Here is a 16037-nt window from a genome sequence, read left to right on the forward strand (position 1 = left end):
TATCTCCCCTTCCCAGGTGGCCCGGAAGAGGCAGGGGAGACCCCACCTCGTACTCCTTCTCCTCTGTCCAACTGATCTCTTCAAAATCCCCCAGGCGGCTGGCCGAGGGGCGCAGGTGGTCGAAGAAGACGGAGAACTCATCCTGCAGGTGATCGTGTCCTTTCAGCAGCTGCCACATCTGGTTCTTCAGCTAGATCCAGACATTCAAGAGGGTTAAAACAAACAAACAAAGACAAACGACATAAATAGGAAGAGAACCATCTATTTCGGTGGGGACAAAGTGGTGTCACCATCTGGAAATCACAAGCCACAAGGCAACGGAGTCCAAGCTCTTATTTTATTTATTTATTCTGCTTGTTCCTTGTTTGTTGTATGGTAGAGATTATTATTATAATTATAATTATTATTATTGGGCTGGAAAGTGGGATAGCCGTTCTTCAGATAAACAATAAACACTCAAGGTAAGCTGGCAGGGTATAAGCCGAGCTCTGAGAGTACATTCATCCATCCATCCATCCATCCATCCATCCATCCATCCATCCATCCATCCATCCATCCATTTAAATTTATATCACCGCCCATCTCCCCCAACAGGGGACTCTGGGCGGTTTACAATAAAATAATAAAAAAAGCATTTAAATCCACTGCAGCTCTTTGTTTCTTTTCCATCTGTTACATAACCCATCGGGGGCTGTTTTTCAACGTATCTGACGACCTCGAAGGTTCCTCAATTACAACTCCCATGGCGAGCTACCCTGAAGGCTAGTGGGAAGACGAAAAGAGGGATGCGCATGGAAGAACAGGGAAAACATGGATACAGATCGGCGTGTCTGCGTGCAGCCTAAAGCTTCTAGCCCGAAGGCGTTATCGGTGCTTATTCCCTAACTGCCCAGAGTCCCCTTTTCGGGAGAGATGGGCGGTGATAGAAATTTGAAAAATAAATAAATGTGGTTGACTTCCATAGAGTCAGCTTGACCCTACAACGGAAGGATCCATCGTAGTCCAGCATCTGGGGCAACCTGCCCTGTGGAGCGGGGGGTAGCGGGTGGGAGAAGACCTCTTACTTCCATGATCTCCTGGGGTACGCAGTCTGCACAGTTCTGCAACACCTTGATGATCTTCTGGTGGTGGGACGGGTTTTCCGCAAAGCAGATCTCCAGCCGCCGAAGGAATGTCCGGCTCTTCTCAAACGCCTGCTGCTCTTCAAACTGGTGGCAGGAAAGAAAAAGAAAAAGGTGATTTTCTTACCGGCCTGAAGACGGCCCCGGTGCTGACCAAGGCTGGGAGCAAGCCAGGGCAGGTTCAGCGGCTTTCCTTGCCAGCTGGCGCGAAGGTGGACGACCAACGCAAGGGGAAGGATCGTGGCGGGGCGAACTCCGCGTTTTGCAGACGGCACTAAATATAAACCGACTTTCCACAACAGGCTTAACCAGGCCAGTCGGAAACTTGGCAGAGCCCCGAGACAGTGTACTTAATTTGATTAAAGTCGATCTTGCTTGTTCTTTTGGTGACCTAGGGCCTGTGACAGGCTGAGGTTTCAGCGCTGCCCGAAAATTGGGCCCGCTGAGCACCCAGACCGAACCCACCATGAGAAGACCAACGGCCCGCCAGATTGAGCGTCCTGCCCAAATCCAAAAAACCAGGTTTATCTAGTAACCGAGCTGAGCCCCGGGGGGATCCCAGAGGATCTGGGGTCTGCCCGCCAGCCCGCTTCCACACGACGCTGAGCTGCCCGCCCCGCTGACGCACCAGCCCGCACTCCAGAGCCTGCTCCGGCAAGAGGAAGGCAGCGAAGTCCGTCAACAGCTGAGGCCAGTCCCGGAGGAGGCTCTGCAGCCGGGCGTAGAGGTCGACGGCCGTCTGCTTCTGGAGGTTGCTCTCAAAGTCGTAGATGTTCCGGAGGAACTCCTCATATTTGCCGGGGACGAGGCGCAGGGCCTCGCGGACCTGCGGGGCGGGGCCACAGGTTAGCATGAGCCGGTGGGGCGGGGCCACCAAGACGGTTTGCCCCCTGCCGGGTTCTCAGCAAGGGGGACTTCACAGGGAGATGACCCCGAAGCTCGAGAGACCATTCAGGCATCGACACAGCTCTCGGGAGGTTTATCTAGCGGTGTTTCTCGGCCGAGGCCACTCGAAGACGGGTGGACTTCGACTCCCAGCACCGTCCGGACGTTTGGACCGACGGCAGCCCCCGCTTCCTAGCCAATTCAGCTGGGGATGATGGGTGCTGTAGCCCCACAATCCAGGAAGAGTGTGTGCGTTTGTCCAAGCGCTCCACGAATGTGGGGCGGTCCGGGAAGCTGGGTTGGAGTTCGAGGCCCCTTCGCCCGAGCACCCTCACCCTGTTCAGGTACGCCTGGGCGAAAGCGAAGTCCTTCTGCTCGCGCAGCGGGTCTCTCTCCAGGATGTCGTCGTCGTACAGGAGCAACAGCTTGGAGGCGTCTTTGCTGGTGCGGGTCCGGCCCCGCTTTGCCCGGGCCCGGTGGGAGCTTCGGCTCTTGCTGGCAGCTTTGGGGTTCTCCCCTAGGAGGAGACAGCCGGAGTGGAAGAGCAAAGGAAAGGCGTTCTGGGGCCATCCCTCGGTGGTAGGGAGGCCTAGAGAGGAGCGGATGGGCGCAGCCTCTCAGGCAGTGTGGCGTAACCATGGCTGGCTGTCCTAACCCTGCCTACTGGACTTAAGGGGAAAGCTAGCCTCAAACTAGGACAGTCTCCACCATCAAGAAGGGGAAGGGAACAAAGAGGACAATCGCCCAACGACCGTTATAATCAGAGATGCAGACGCCACAATTTTCTGGGGTCAAAACTCGCTACAGCTAGTCCTCGATTTACGACTGTCCGTTTAACGACCGTTCAAAGTTACGACAGTGCTGAAAAAAGCGGCTTACGACCAGTCCTTGCACTTACAGCCATCGCAGGGGTCACGTGATCAAAATTTGGACGCTTGGCAACCGGCATGCATTCATGGTGGTTGCCGTGTTCCAGGGAAACGTGATTGCCACCTGCGACCTTCCCAGCCAGCTCCCAACAAGCAAAATCAATGGGGAACCGAGTGATTCACTTAACAACTGTGGTGATTCGCTTAACGACCACAGCCAATTTCTGGTCATCACCTGGTAGGTGTAGCTAAGCGTATTATGTGAACTTATCCCTGGCTGATACGGAACCAAAACCCATTCCCAAGTAAACACACAGTGGTTTGTTCCTGGCCTAAAGTGTGGCCCTTTTGTTTTCTCAACTGCGGTTCAGTGAGATGGGAGGAGCCCGATTTTTACTCAACAAGTCACACTGAAAACAGACCATGGCTTAGCACCACAAACCAGCCAAGGCCCCACCTTTCCAAAATCCATCCTTTGATGATTCTGGGGGCCCTTATGAACTAAGACAGGCCATGCAGCCGAGCAGCTCCATATTAACCCCCCCCTTACCCCTAATTCTCCCCCTCCCTCCCCGTCAAGCTCACCTGGGGGGCTGCTACTGGGCTCCACTGCTGGCGCAGCGCAGGTCAGGGCGAGGGAGGAGGCAGGCCTGTCTCCCGGATCAGCCATCTCGTCAGCCACCTCGTCCTCCTTCTGCTGGGTCTCCAGATGGTCCCCTTCCCCTTCCTCCTCCTCCTCCTCTTCCTCCTCTGGCTCAGAGTTCTCTTCCTGCGAGTTTTCCTCCTCCGAGTCTCCCTCCTGGCTCAGCCGCCTCTCGGACGCCAGCCACGTCAGCTTCTCCATGGTCTCCTGAAGGCCCACAAAGCACCAGGGAGACCTGCTGGATCAGGACCGGGACCACCCCCGGGGCCCAACCCCGTTCTCCCCACCGCGACTCGGGTGGCCTGCAAGTTCGGCGGGGACACCCTCTCCTCTTTCCCCCCTTATTATTATTTCTTTGATTCAAGACAGCTGCCCCCTCCAGGGGACTCTGGGCGGCTGACGAAATAAGCACAATACAAAACGAAAACCAGAGAAAACGAAACCCGTCTAAAAACCGTTAAAACAAAGCACGGCGGCTCCCCGGTTTGGTCATTTACGTCGCCGGAGTGCGGTCCTGTAAATCAAGCTCTCCCTCAAACTAGGAGATGCTTGGCTTATTCCTGGCTCTGTGGACATAACTAGGTTCTGCAAACCGGGGATTACCCCATTCGAGGAGCCCGCCGTGGCCTCACCTGAAGTTCTGGCACGGAGAGGACCGATTCCTCGGAAGCTGACGACATTTCGTCTTCCTCGTCCTGGATGTAGTCATCAAAGTCCTCCTCCTCCTCTTCTTCCAGCCCATCTTTCTCACCTCCGGCCTCCTGGCTGGCTGACGCCACCCCTTTGGTGCAGCTCCCCGGGCCGGCCACTTCCTCCATCTTTCCCAAGGAGCTCCTGGCGTCAGACGCAGCCGCAACGGAGCTGCCGACGTTTGTGGGGGGAGTGCTGCGTCCTTCGGTCGCAGCTGTGGCTCGCAGGCCCTTCGGGGGTACCCCTGAGCTTCCAGCCTCTTCTGCCTTGTCCTTCTCACGCCCAGGCCGGCTCTGCGTTTCTGGCGGCTCGTTTCGGCGCCCCGAGGTGGGCTCGACCTCCAGGCCCTGCCCAAGGCCCAAAATCAATTCCTCTTTGACTGGGGGGTCTTCTGAAGCCGGATCTTTCGGGATGGGGGCTGCTTCTGGAGAAGGCTCCCTTGAGCCTTCCGAGTCCACCTTGACCAGCTCTCCCAACTCTCCCAAGGGGGAGAAGGGAGCTGGGGCGACGAGCTCAGCAGCTCTGCCTTCGCCCGCCTCTGCGTAACCCTGGATGGGAGCCTCTGCTGGGACGCCACGGTTCAGATCGGAGGACCATGGGCCGCAGACTTCCCTGGCGGAGAGCGAGCTTGGAGGCTCTCCTGGTTCTGTTCCGGGTTTGGCCTTGACAGGATCTGGAGCATCCCCACCAGATGCCAAGCTGCTGACAGGCTGGTTGGACAGCTCTGAATCTTTGCCCGCTGCAGAAGCCGGGGAGCTGCCTGGATTGGAGGCGACCACCAAGGGCAGGGCCGGGGAAGCTGCAAGGGGCTGGTTCAGCGGGCAGGAGAACGGTGTGGGGTTGACCAGCAGGGTGGTGATGGGGATGGGCTGAGCGGCTTGCCCGGCGCTGGTGGCAGAGAGGGGCTGTAACACATTGCACCCGTTCGTGATGCCCAACACTTTGACCGCCCCGGCAGGGACAGTGAAGATGACCGGTGCTGGATGAAGTAGTGGGGCGGCCTTCAGCAGAGGAGCGACCCTGGGGGTCTTCTTCTTCTGGTACCCCCTAGGGAGAGTGGGCTTCCGGACCCGCGACGCAGGCAGAGCCGGGAGGATCATTTTGGGCTGAAAGGCGACGGGCAGGGTGGAGACCAGGTTCTGGGGCACCGCGGGTGCCAAGCAGGGCCTGGCCCTGGCAGGCTGGGCAGAGAGCACGCCTTGCAGCTCAAAGGGGGTGCTGCTCCCCAGCGCAGAGGGCAGGTTCAGGTGGGGCATGCCTGGCAATGGCTGGATGAGCGAGGTGGGCCTGGGCACGGGAGAGATGGGACCCACCAGTTTGCCAGGGGCAGCTTCTGGCTGGGGCTGCCTGGTGGCCATCTTGAGAAAGCTGCCCGTCCCGGCAGGGGGCAGGCAAAGGCCCGGCTGGACAAGGAAGGGCTTGGGGGTGGCCGGCCGCTGCCACCTCCTGATTTTGCGGCAGAACCGGCTGGTCAGGGGCCGCAGGATGAGCTGCAGGCCCTCCGGCATGCGCAGAGGATACTTGGGGCAGGCTGGGTCGGCGGTCTCTCTTCCTCCCTTGCTGAGCTTGGGATCCGCATCAGGGCCCTGGGAGGCCTCTCTGGCACGTGGCAGCTCTAAGGCCTCTTGGATAGAGGGCAAGCTACCCTGGACAAAGAGAGGGGAAAGGGGGAAAAAAACGGGGTTTGTGTGTGTGGGGGAGACTATCCAGCCCCACACCTGGGCAGGACCAAGGAAGCAGGAACTAGAGAGATTTCACTAAAGGACCTTTAATGCCATATATTTATATGCAGTCCTCACTTAACAACCATTCGCTTAGTGACAGTGGTGCTGGGAAAACCGACTTACGGCCGGTCCTTGCACTTACAACCGTTGCAGCATCCCCGCAGTCATGAGATAGCAACCGGTTCACATTTATGACCGTCTCAGTGTCCCATGGTCACGCGATCACCATTTTCTACCTTCCCATCAGGCTTCTGGCAAGCAAAGTCAATAGGGAACTGCGTGGTTCGCTTAACGACCACACGGCTCGTTTAACACCTACAGTGATTTGCTTAACGACCGCCTCAAAAATGGTCATAAAACCGGGTCGGATTCACTTAACAATTAACTTGCTTAGCAACTGAAATTCCAGTCCCGGTTGTGGTCGTTAACCGAGGACTAGCTGTAACAGAAAGAACCTCATGATGGATGGAGGAAGGTAGAAAGACTAGTCCCTCAGGAGAGCCAGGGATGAAAAGAGAGACATTCTACCTGCCAAACTGGGGCTCTGCACTTGGCTGTTATGGAGGAGGACAGACAGGAGAAAATACATGGCAACTGTTAGCAAAAGATGGAAGTGTCAGACAGAAACCCAAGGTTGCCCTGCCTTGATCCCTCTGACACCAAATTGAGGGAAGGGGAACCACTATCAGGCTTTTAATACTCTATTATTAAAGCTTATAAAGCCTAGTATTTTTTTATGGTCTCTGTTTCCCGGCCTGATCCACCTCGAAGGGCTGACGTCAACCTCGCAAGCTCAACGGCCCTTCCCATTCCCTCCCTCTCATACCAAAAAGGATCGAGGCGGAGCCATCTTGAGCTTCTTTCCCACGTTTTCTCGCCTTCCTGGGCTAATCTCACATTTTAACTAACCGTTGCCGCTGACTGGTCATCTCTGTCAGCAGCAAAAGAAAGAAATACCTTTAACCAGAAGGGCAAGCAATGTTCTTCCCGCTCAACAGGCGGTTTCCAGTCGCCGGGCTGGATCTCCTCGCAAAGCCGGGGCAAAACCGGGAGCTGCTTTGTCGTCTTATAGTACTGAAAGTCAGAGGGGAGGTTAGGGACCCCCAATAAAGCATCATCAAGCCAATTTATCATCCTGCCCACGATCCTGTCCTACGTCGGCTCAGCCGTCTAACGGCTGACGTCCAGAACAACAAGGTCCACGTTACGTGGTATATACAGTTTGGGCTTCGAGGTAAACCACACCTCTCTGGTCAGTAAACCAGGGTCAACCGTTTTCTGCCCAACTGGAATCCAACCCACTGGGAATTCACCAGCAGACCAGGCTTAAGCCATCGTTCCAGAAAAGAAGCCAGCGGGACACCCAGGCCACCCACCCGGATGATGTTGTCAGGGACTCGGTTCATGTTACGGTTCTTGATCCGCCCCGTCAGCTGGTGGGCCGTCTTGGTCGTCAGAAGGTACTTGCTGATCAGGGGCTTGGGGAAGTCGGTGCCTTCAAAATGCTTCAGCCCCAGCGCCAACAGGCTGCAACGGGAGACACAGCCTGGTCAGGGACGACGGGGAAGGGACTGCAGCCAGGGGCTAATTTTTCGGTTTTTTTAATCTGTTCAGTCCCATCCGATTCTCGGAGGCCGCCTGGACCGGTCCCTGCAGTTTTCTTGGCAAGGTTTTTCAGAAGTGGGTTGCCATTGCCTCCCTCCTAGGGCTGAGAGAGAGTGGCTGGCCCCAGGTCACCCAGCTGGCTTTGTGCTCAAGGCAGAACTAGAACTCACAGTCTCCCAGCCTGGTGCCTTAACCACTAGACCAAACTGGCTCTAGGGGCTGGGGACCCTAGGGTGAAAACACCTGTTTGCAAGGAATGGGAACTCAGGGAGATGAAGCGGGGCGAGATGGCAGCAGGCGTCTTCGGGGTCTACAGAAGGAGCACTTTCCAAATGACTCGGAGATTCAGGAGGTGGTGGCGCTCCCAAACAGGAGCCAAACCAGGATTTCAATTCAGCTTTGAATCCCCTTTTGGCCCCGCTCTGCAAGAGCCTTTGTTTCTTTGGATGAAACGAAAAGCGATCACCGGGTCGGTGCACCCCGCTAAGTTAGAATGGGGCTTCCTTCCTTCTAACTTCGTATCAGGCCCAAAGTCACAAAGGCATGCTGCCCTGGACTAGAAGTGCTCCTTTGACTTAGCATGTCTGGAACACGTGATTCCTGGCTGGGAAGATGGGCCCTATTGCCTACGGTAGCTCGTTTGAGGAGCCTTGGTTTAAAACCACCCCAGGTCTGGATGAGGCCTTGGCGAGAGGACCACAAAACCCTGATTGAGAAGAGAAGGATGGAAGCCAGAAGGTCCCCAAGTTTGTTCAGTGGTGCTGCTGGGAGAGTCTTCTGCCTCCCAGCTCCCCCTACAAGCTGACTTGCTACACCACGTACTTATCTTCTCCTTTGGTGAAAACGATCTTGTCCCGGGGTGTTTTCGCCTTTAAGGAGCAGATGGGCAGCAGCTCGGGATACATGAAGGCTCTCCTGGTGGCCAGGACCCAGGCGACTTGCTTCGGCAAGCAAGCAAAATCGTTCACTGAAAGGAGGATTCCCCCAGGCAGGCATGAGAGGGGTAATTGGCAGAGGGGAAAAAAAAAAAAAATGCCAGATCATTTTCTTGAACCAATTTCTAATGATCAAAAGGGCCTTCTGATCAACATTCAGACGAGCAGCGTCAAGATTTTGGAAGGCGGCTTGGGTTATTGAAAGAAATAAAAAAAAATTTAAAACCCCCTCGACTTCTTTCTAAAATATGGCACAGTAGACTTGGCTGTTGGTCTTTGCTTATGGAGAAACGGAACAGAATTGCTTTAGATTAGGGCAGTGTTTCTCAGCCCTGGCAATTTTAAGATGTGGGGACTTCAACTCCCAGAATGATTCTTATTATTTCTTGACTCCCAAGAATTCTGCTCACTCTCCTGGGCCAAACTGGTTTTCCGAAGCAGTTTAGCCCAGTCCGAACCCTCTGCCCGGCTGACACCCCACCCTGTCCCATTGCAAGGGTTTCGGTTAGGCTTAGGATGGGCTGCAGATGTTGGCTTTGGAAGGGCCCAGCTCCAAGTACGCAAAGGGCCCCGGGTCTACCCGCCCAGATCTTCCACGTGCAAGACTCACCGTTCTTCTTGACGGCTTTGCGGGGACTCCACTCGATCTTGACCTGAGTGTGGAAATCCTTGATAAGCTGCAGAGATTCCTTCAAGTTGCAGGGCTGGAAAGCCGTCTGGAATCGGGGGCTGGAAGGCTGGCTGAGAAGGACCGAGCTCTGGGCAAAACTGTCCAGCTCGGTCTGGATTGAGAAAGAGAGAAACGAGCAGAGTATCACACCTCAGGGCAAGGCAGAAACGGGAGAGGGATCAAGCAAGGCCTTTGAGTCTTAGCTTTGGACTCATTCCCCCGTTTTCCTCAAGCTCCAGAAACGGACTTCATTTCAATCTAAATTATACTGGGCAAAGCTCACAGCTTCTTCCTCGGTTGCTCTTCGTAGGACTGACAAACAGAGGAACAGATTAATCGAACGAGGTCTCAAACTCTGACCAGAAATTGAGTACAGGTAGTCCTTGACTTATGACCACAACAGGGACCGGAAAATTCATCATTAAGCAGCGTGGTTGTTAAGCGAGGCATCGTGTGACCGCACCCAATTCTATAGCATTTTTGCGGTGGCCGTTAAGCGAATCACCACGGCTGTTAAGTGAATCGCGTGGCCGTTAAGCAAAACACATGGTCATTAAGTGAATCACACAGCTGCCCATTGGCTTTGCTTGTCGGAAGCCGGCTGGGAAGGTCGCAAATGGTGATCGCGTGACCCCAGGATGCTGCAACCGACGTCAATACATGCTGGTTGTCAAGCGCCCAAATTCAGCCAAAAATTAAATTTAAAAAAAAAAGCTAATTTAAAACACCCTCAATCTGAAAAGCCAGAAGTTACCAGGAAGAGGCGGGTAGTGCTGGCCTCGTTGCTCAGACCCGGGTTGCAACTGGAGAGGAGGTGAATCTGTGTCAAAAGTTGCACGTGCTGTAAAGGTGGGGTGGAGAAAGTTAGTGGCCGGCACGCCACTCCCAAAAAAACAACCCCCAGGGTTTGCTGGTTCAGCTCCGGGGCAGCAGCCCGAGTTCTGCGGAATGGGAGGGACTCCCCCTGCAGAGGTAGATCCACTGGGGAGGGAAGGGGGGCAGAAGCAGCACCCCCAAAACGAGAATCGGCGCAAGGACGAGAAGCCAAGAGGGGACAGCTCCCGCCACACCTGTTGCATCTGCTGCTGCAGCCTTTTCCTCAGCCCGGGGTCCAGCGCCAGCGCCTGAGCCGCCTTCTCGCTCCGCAGCTTGGACCTCTCCGTCTCCGGGGGCAGCTTGGTGGCCGACTTCTTCACCCGCAGCTGCTCGAGCTGCTCCTTCACCGTCCGGTGCTGCTCGTTCAGCAAGTTGGCGAGGGGTTCTTCAAACCTGGGCGAGATCAAGGTGGGGCTGGTAGGAGGCTCGGGGATGCCCGCCACGTCCCCTTCTTCTGCCCCCTCCACCGGACAACCAGGGCCTGGATCCTGCTGCTCCCAGCCTGCCTGCGGGCAACTGAATTCGGCAGCCCCTGCGAAGCCGCCCTGCCCGATAAGCCACAGGGGAAGCTTTAGCTGGCGAGCCGGAGGGAGGCTGTCAAGATGTGGAGGGCGGCCAGGACGAAGCAGGAGACGCCCGTCCTGTGCTTTGGACTGCAGCTCCCACCACTCCTTGCTGCGGCCCAGGCTGGGGCAGCCAGCTGCAAGGTTATTTCGTTGTTGGATTTTGAAGGCCGCCCAAGGCTGTGGACAGCGGATGACATTAGAAGATCATAAAAAAGGAAAACAGTAAGGTATGGCTTTCGACATCGGCGGGCTACCGGCTCCCCATCCTTTTCAAAGAACCAAAATCGCTGAGCATCTTCCCCTCCCATAGAGACAATAAAAAAGCGAAGAAGGCAACAAGACCAGAATACAGAATGAATAGAATAGAATAGAATAGAATAGAACAGAACAGAACAGAACAGAACAGAACAGAATAGAAAAAAATTCCCAATAAAAGAGAATATATGTGGCTCAGGGTTGAGTTGTGGGGCCCGTGGTGCTCCCTGAGCTGGGTGGTTGGCTTGCAGACGTTTCGTTGCCCGACTAGGTACCATCATCAGCGCTGGGGAGGGTGGGGTGTGCTCCCTGTTTGTATACAGCAGCTTGCCGTGCCCGGGTTGGCGAGGGGTGGGTGGGACAGACAGGCAGAAGACTAGCCGAGCGCATCCATGAACACCAACCAGCTTTCAGGGGACACGATGAAACCGCCTTGATCTCGCCACACAGGGACAGACTCAACCACAGTTTCAGCCGGGAAACGGTGAGCATCCTAGGCCAAGCCACATCCAAAACACCAGGGAATCCCTGGAAGCTTGGCATTCAGACAAATCAGCCATCAATAGACGCACACAGGTTAACCACATTCACACACCCTTCAAAAGAGACAATTAAAAAACTAAGAAGGAAACAAAAAGGCCAGAAGACATCTTCTCCACCAGCCAACACCCAGCTAAGCAGGGACCAACACCAGTCGAACAATCCAGCAGAAAACAGTAATCAAGGAACTGCCGAGGAGAAAACCACACGCCCACCAACCCTGGCAGGGCAAGCGGCTGTATATAAACAGGGAGCGACCCCCACCCTCCCCGGCACTGATGATGTCACCTAGTTGGGTCATGAAACGTCTGCAGGCCAGCCGCCCAGCTCGGAGGGCACAAGGGCCCCACACCTCCCTCTCTCTTCCCCAAACAAGCCAACAGGGCTTCCCTGCCTGTTCGCATCCAGTTTCCCGGCTGTCGCTAGGCAGAGGTGATCTCACTGCCCCGTTCTCATACTGCTCATTCGAGAAGGGACAGCGAAGGCCCAGCCGTTTCTCTGCCTCCCTTCCCAAACAGAATTGCCGTTCCTTTCGGCAACCCTGCCCCACAGATAAGGAGACGGGGGCTCAAATCAATTGGGTTAGGGGTCAGTGCAGGGCCAGGCACACCGTGCTGAACCACAACTCCCAGCATCGCTCGCTCCTGGCCAGGCATGCTGGGAGGTGTAGTTCAGGGACTTTTGGAGGGCCGTTGCTTGCCCGCCCGCCTGGGAAGCTACTGACGGACCCCGATGGGCAGGAGCTAAATGCTCTCTTTAGCATGGAAAAGGAAGTAGAACCGTGGCATTCCCTATAGGAGCACCCCTTTTCCCACTTGGAGGAAGCCTGTCTGATAAGGCAATCATTAGTATCGGAGGCCAGGTCAGGATGTCCTACCTGAGCACTTGGGGAGTATTAAAGTTTGGCCGGGCCTCAGCAGCACTGTCTTCGTCCTCCGGCCCATCGTCCTCCACGTTGGAGAAGCCAATTTCATCCTGAAACTGAGCAAAAACGTGCAGCTCCTAGTCAGGAACACCTCCGGCCAGCTTGGAAACTAACTAAGGCTGAGTTTTTATTCAGGTAGCCCTCGACTTACGACCACAACTGGGACCGGAACTCCCATCGCTAAGCGAGGTGGTCGTTAAGCGAGTCATGCCCGATTTCACAACGCTTTTTGCTGTGGCCATGAGGCGAATCACCATGGTCATTAAGTGAATCACATGGTCATTAAGTGAATCCAGCTTCCCCCACTGACTTTGCTTGTCGGAGGCCGGCTAGGAAGGTCGCGAATGATGATCACGTGGCCGTGGGACACTGCAACCATCATAAACGCATGCTGGTCAGAAGCGCCTGAATTCTGGTCGTGTGACCATAGGGGTGCTGTGACGGTCGTTAAGTGTGAGGACCACTCTTAAGTTACTTTTTTTCAGCACCGTTCTAACTTGGAACGGTCACTAAACGAACAATCGTAAATTGAGAAGTACCCGTAACAGGGAAAGTGATGGTTCCTCGAGGACCAGTCACTTCCCTGGATTTAATCCAAAGGACGGCAGGAAAGACTCACCGTTTCGAACAGCTCCTCCATCAGCTGGTTGACTTCTTTCTCTGCAAAGACCCAAAGCACAGAGAGGACCAGCTTTCCGACTGCCACCGCCCTCAATCAAATCTCTAACCTTCTGGCTCTGATGTCGAGAGTATCTCAGAAGCCAGTCAGGCTCAGAATTCAATTCGCACTGGAAACCATTCGCACACTTAATAGGTGGATTTGCACCACATCAAAAAAATTGGGATTTCTCTAGGCACAGACTCTATATTCTAACTTCGCAGGGTTTCAGAAACAGGACAGATTCTTACTAACAGCGATGGACTTTATTACAGCCTATTGTTTTACTCGGCGATTCGTACGGGCTTGACCACAATTTCTGATATTGCTCCTGACCTGAGAACTTTATCACAGTTTTCAGTTTTTTAAAGCAATATAGTCCGCTCAGTACTTTACAGCGAACTCTGCCGAGCCGGAAAAAACTATATTCTCTGTGACATTTCTAAACCCTTCTTTGTTTGTCTGCATTTTATCTTCTGTTCCCCCTTCTTTCTCCTTCTTATGCCGGGCTGTGTATTTTCTTTAACGTCCAATAACGTACTCGTCTTAAGCCAGAGCAGCGGAAACGAGCTAACCGGCGAGTGCGGCAGAGGACTGCCCACAAGGCTGCGAGCTGGCCGCAACGATTTTGGAAGTCTGAAACAGCCTTGCATCTTTTGGAAGCACGTGGTAAAAACACAAATGGTACGTTGTCCCGATACCGAGGATTCAAGACACAAGGAGAACGTACTTGTGATTCTCACGGCACGGTCGTTCCTGAAGTCCTCCGTGTCTGGCTCATCCAGATCTTCCAAAAAATTGTACTCGGGGTCGTCGTCATCATCGGCCTCGTCTGGAAGAGAAAAGGTAGTTACTTCAATGAGAGAAGGACTTACTACTCCATCAAGCGCTCCCTTCTTAGTGTTTCTTAATCTGATTCCTCCCTGCACTGAGGAGTTAAAATGGAGTACAGGCAGTCCTCGCTTAACAACCATTTGTTTAGTGATGGTTCGGACTTACGACGGCACTAAAACCCGACTTGCAACTGGTCCTCACACTTACGACTGTTGCAGGGTTCCCCTGCGGTCACACGATCACGATTTGGGTGCTTGGCAACCGGTTTACATTTATGAGAGTTGCAGTGTCCCATGATCGCCATTTTCGACTTTCCCAGCCGGCTTCTGGCAAGCAAAATCAACGGGGAACCGCATGGTTCACTTAAAGTCTACAGTGATTCGCTTAACGGCCGCCACAAAAGGTCGTAAAATCAGGTCGGATTCGCTCAATGACCGTTTTGCTTAGCAACAGAAATTCCGGTCCCAATTGTGGTGGTCAAGCAAGGACTACCTGTAGCAAGCACAGATTTCAGAAACTAGAACAAGGGGTCACAATACATTGTGACAAGGCTTTGGAAAATGACTAACCAGGAGGAAGTGGAAGTTCTTCTCTAAAAATTCCCAAAGTTCACACCTGCAAGTTCTTTCAAACCCAGGGGCCAAACTCAGAGACCCCCAGCTCAGCCCAGCCCAGCCCTTCATGCCTTCATTTTCCACGTCGTCATTCATTAGGCCGCTGAGCCACCTCTTCCACTCTTCATCGTCCGCTGTGTTGGGGTCGTACATGTCTGGAGTAATGTCCGGAGCACGAAGCTCAGCCTCCAACTGGCCGAGGGGCACGTCCTTCAGGGGTCTCTTTGATCGCGTGCGGAAGGCAATCAAGCTGTCTTCCAAAGGCTGGGAAGTGAAAGGGAGCGTTAGGCTGTTGGGGAGCGCCTAAAATTGGAAGTGGTCCTCACAAGCGCAGTTCTCAGAGTCTTCTTTAACAAGATTTATTGAGAGGAAAAGGACGGGGTTAAAAGAATTCCGGCAACTGAGCCTTTCCCCATTCAGAACCAATCATGGAGCAGAGACTTTCCGATTTTCTTTCTAACAGCCTTCCTACAACCAATGAGGAGACAGACATTGGTGCCTCTACTCATAATGAGAGCCTGCATGAAAACGGTCTCCCGAATCTGGAAACCATCTCTTATGTGCAGGTATGGGATGCGAAACAGCTCTTCCAAGCCAGGAAGGGAGAGGACCGCCGGGACCATGGGGCAGTTAGGGCAAGGAAAGTGCCAGCATGTTCTTAACATCTCTAGAGAGTATCCCCAACCCACTTTTTAATTTAAAAAAACCAACACTGCAGCCATCCTTGTGGGGCCTAAGGTGCGTTTCCCAGGGAGGGGTAACAGCTGAACAGTGCTCCGAAAGGTCACTGCCCCGCTCCGAGATTAGAGAGCCAGACTAGGCAGCATCGGATTCAGACCCACCTTCCTGCGGAAGGACGCACCTCAAACAGCGCAGCATCGCCCTTAACGAATGGGGCATTCTTGATGGCTTCTTCAGGCCTCCTTGACTTGTCTCCTGCAACGCGCTCACCGCCCTCCTCCCTTTGGAACGGGCCCAGCGGACGTTGAGCTCTTCCAGCTGGGGCAACCGAGATCCTTGCTGGACCTTACCTGGTAGGAATCCATGCAGACAGGGCTAGAGGCCAGCTCCTCGTCGACGGCATGCAGCTTCTCCATGAAGGTGCTATCCTTGGTTTGCTTCGGCTTGGGGGGTGGGGGCGGGCCCATCGGAATGACTTCGGCACTGACGTGCCGCTGGGCGGGAGGTGTGGATCCCTTCTCTGCCTGAGCAACAGAGAGCAAAACCGATGACTGATCACGGCAGATGACATTGTTTGTTCAAAGGAATCTGGACGGCGCCAACCCTGCAAGACCGAATTGGCCAGGCAACTATTAGGGGACCAACGACCAAGGAGCTGCATTTGTGCAACCTGTAAGGTGTGGTTAGGGTTAACCTTGGCTAGTTTTCTCCTGGCATGGCTGCTGCGCAAACCCAGCCTGTTGGGTGCGTTTATGGTCCGGTACAAATCCAGAAAAAAGGTTAATGCAAGAACCAGGGTGAGCGTGTCGAACAAAAGCAGAGGACTGAGGAAGTTAAGGGGCCTCCCTAAAATGGCATGTGGGAAAGACCTTGGGAGACAGGGGGAGGAGATGCTGCCTAGGGAACGGTCGGATAAGAGGCGGCTTAGCCCGCAGCTGCATAATGG

At 54.4% G+C, this 16037-nt stretch overlaps 1 protein-coding gene across 3 annotated transcripts in view; it reads right to left on the reverse strand.

The window, feature by feature from the left end:
• The window catches only part of LOC134506723 (GON-4-like protein), a 31309-nt gene that overhangs the window by 6733 nt on the left and 8539 nt on the right, over positions 1 to 16037 (reverse strand). For all 3 annotated transcript variants that reach the window (XM_063317006.1, XM_063317005.1, XM_063317007.1), the window contains exons 10-26: positions 15442 to 15615; positions 14482 to 14674; positions 13693 to 13794; positions 12924 to 12964; positions 12257 to 12360; positions 10213 to 10411; positions 9897 to 9983; positions 9083 to 9254; positions 8360 to 8504; positions 7309 to 7459; positions 6890 to 7006; positions 4151 to 5854; positions 3461 to 3725; positions 2342 to 2523; positions 1750 to 1947; positions 1065 to 1208; positions 47 to 190 (exon numbers count right to left, since the gene is read on the reverse strand). In XM_063317006.1, the coding sequence (XP_063173076.1) occupies positions 47 to 190; positions 1065 to 1208; positions 1750 to 1947; positions 2342 to 2523; positions 3461 to 3725; positions 4151 to 5854; positions 6890 to 7006; positions 7309 to 7459; positions 8360 to 8504; positions 9083 to 9254; positions 9897 to 9983; positions 10213 to 10411; positions 12257 to 12360; positions 12924 to 12964; positions 13693 to 13794; positions 14482 to 14674; positions 15442 to 15615 (4122 nt within the window). The remainder of the gene's footprint in view (positions 1 to 46; positions 191 to 1064; positions 1209 to 1749; positions 1948 to 2341; positions 2524 to 3460; positions 3726 to 4150; positions 5855 to 6889; positions 7007 to 7308; positions 7460 to 8359; positions 8505 to 9082; positions 9255 to 9896; positions 9984 to 10212; positions 10412 to 12256; positions 12361 to 12923; positions 12965 to 13692; positions 13795 to 14481; positions 14675 to 15441; positions 15616 to 16037) is intronic.

Source organism: Candoia aspera, chromosome 17 (assembly GCF_035149785.1).
Source record: "Candoia aspera isolate rCanAsp1 chromosome 17, rCanAsp1.hap2, whole genome shotgun sequence".
NCBI lineage: Eukaryota > Metazoa > Chordata > Lepidosauria > Squamata > Boidae > Candoia > Candoia aspera.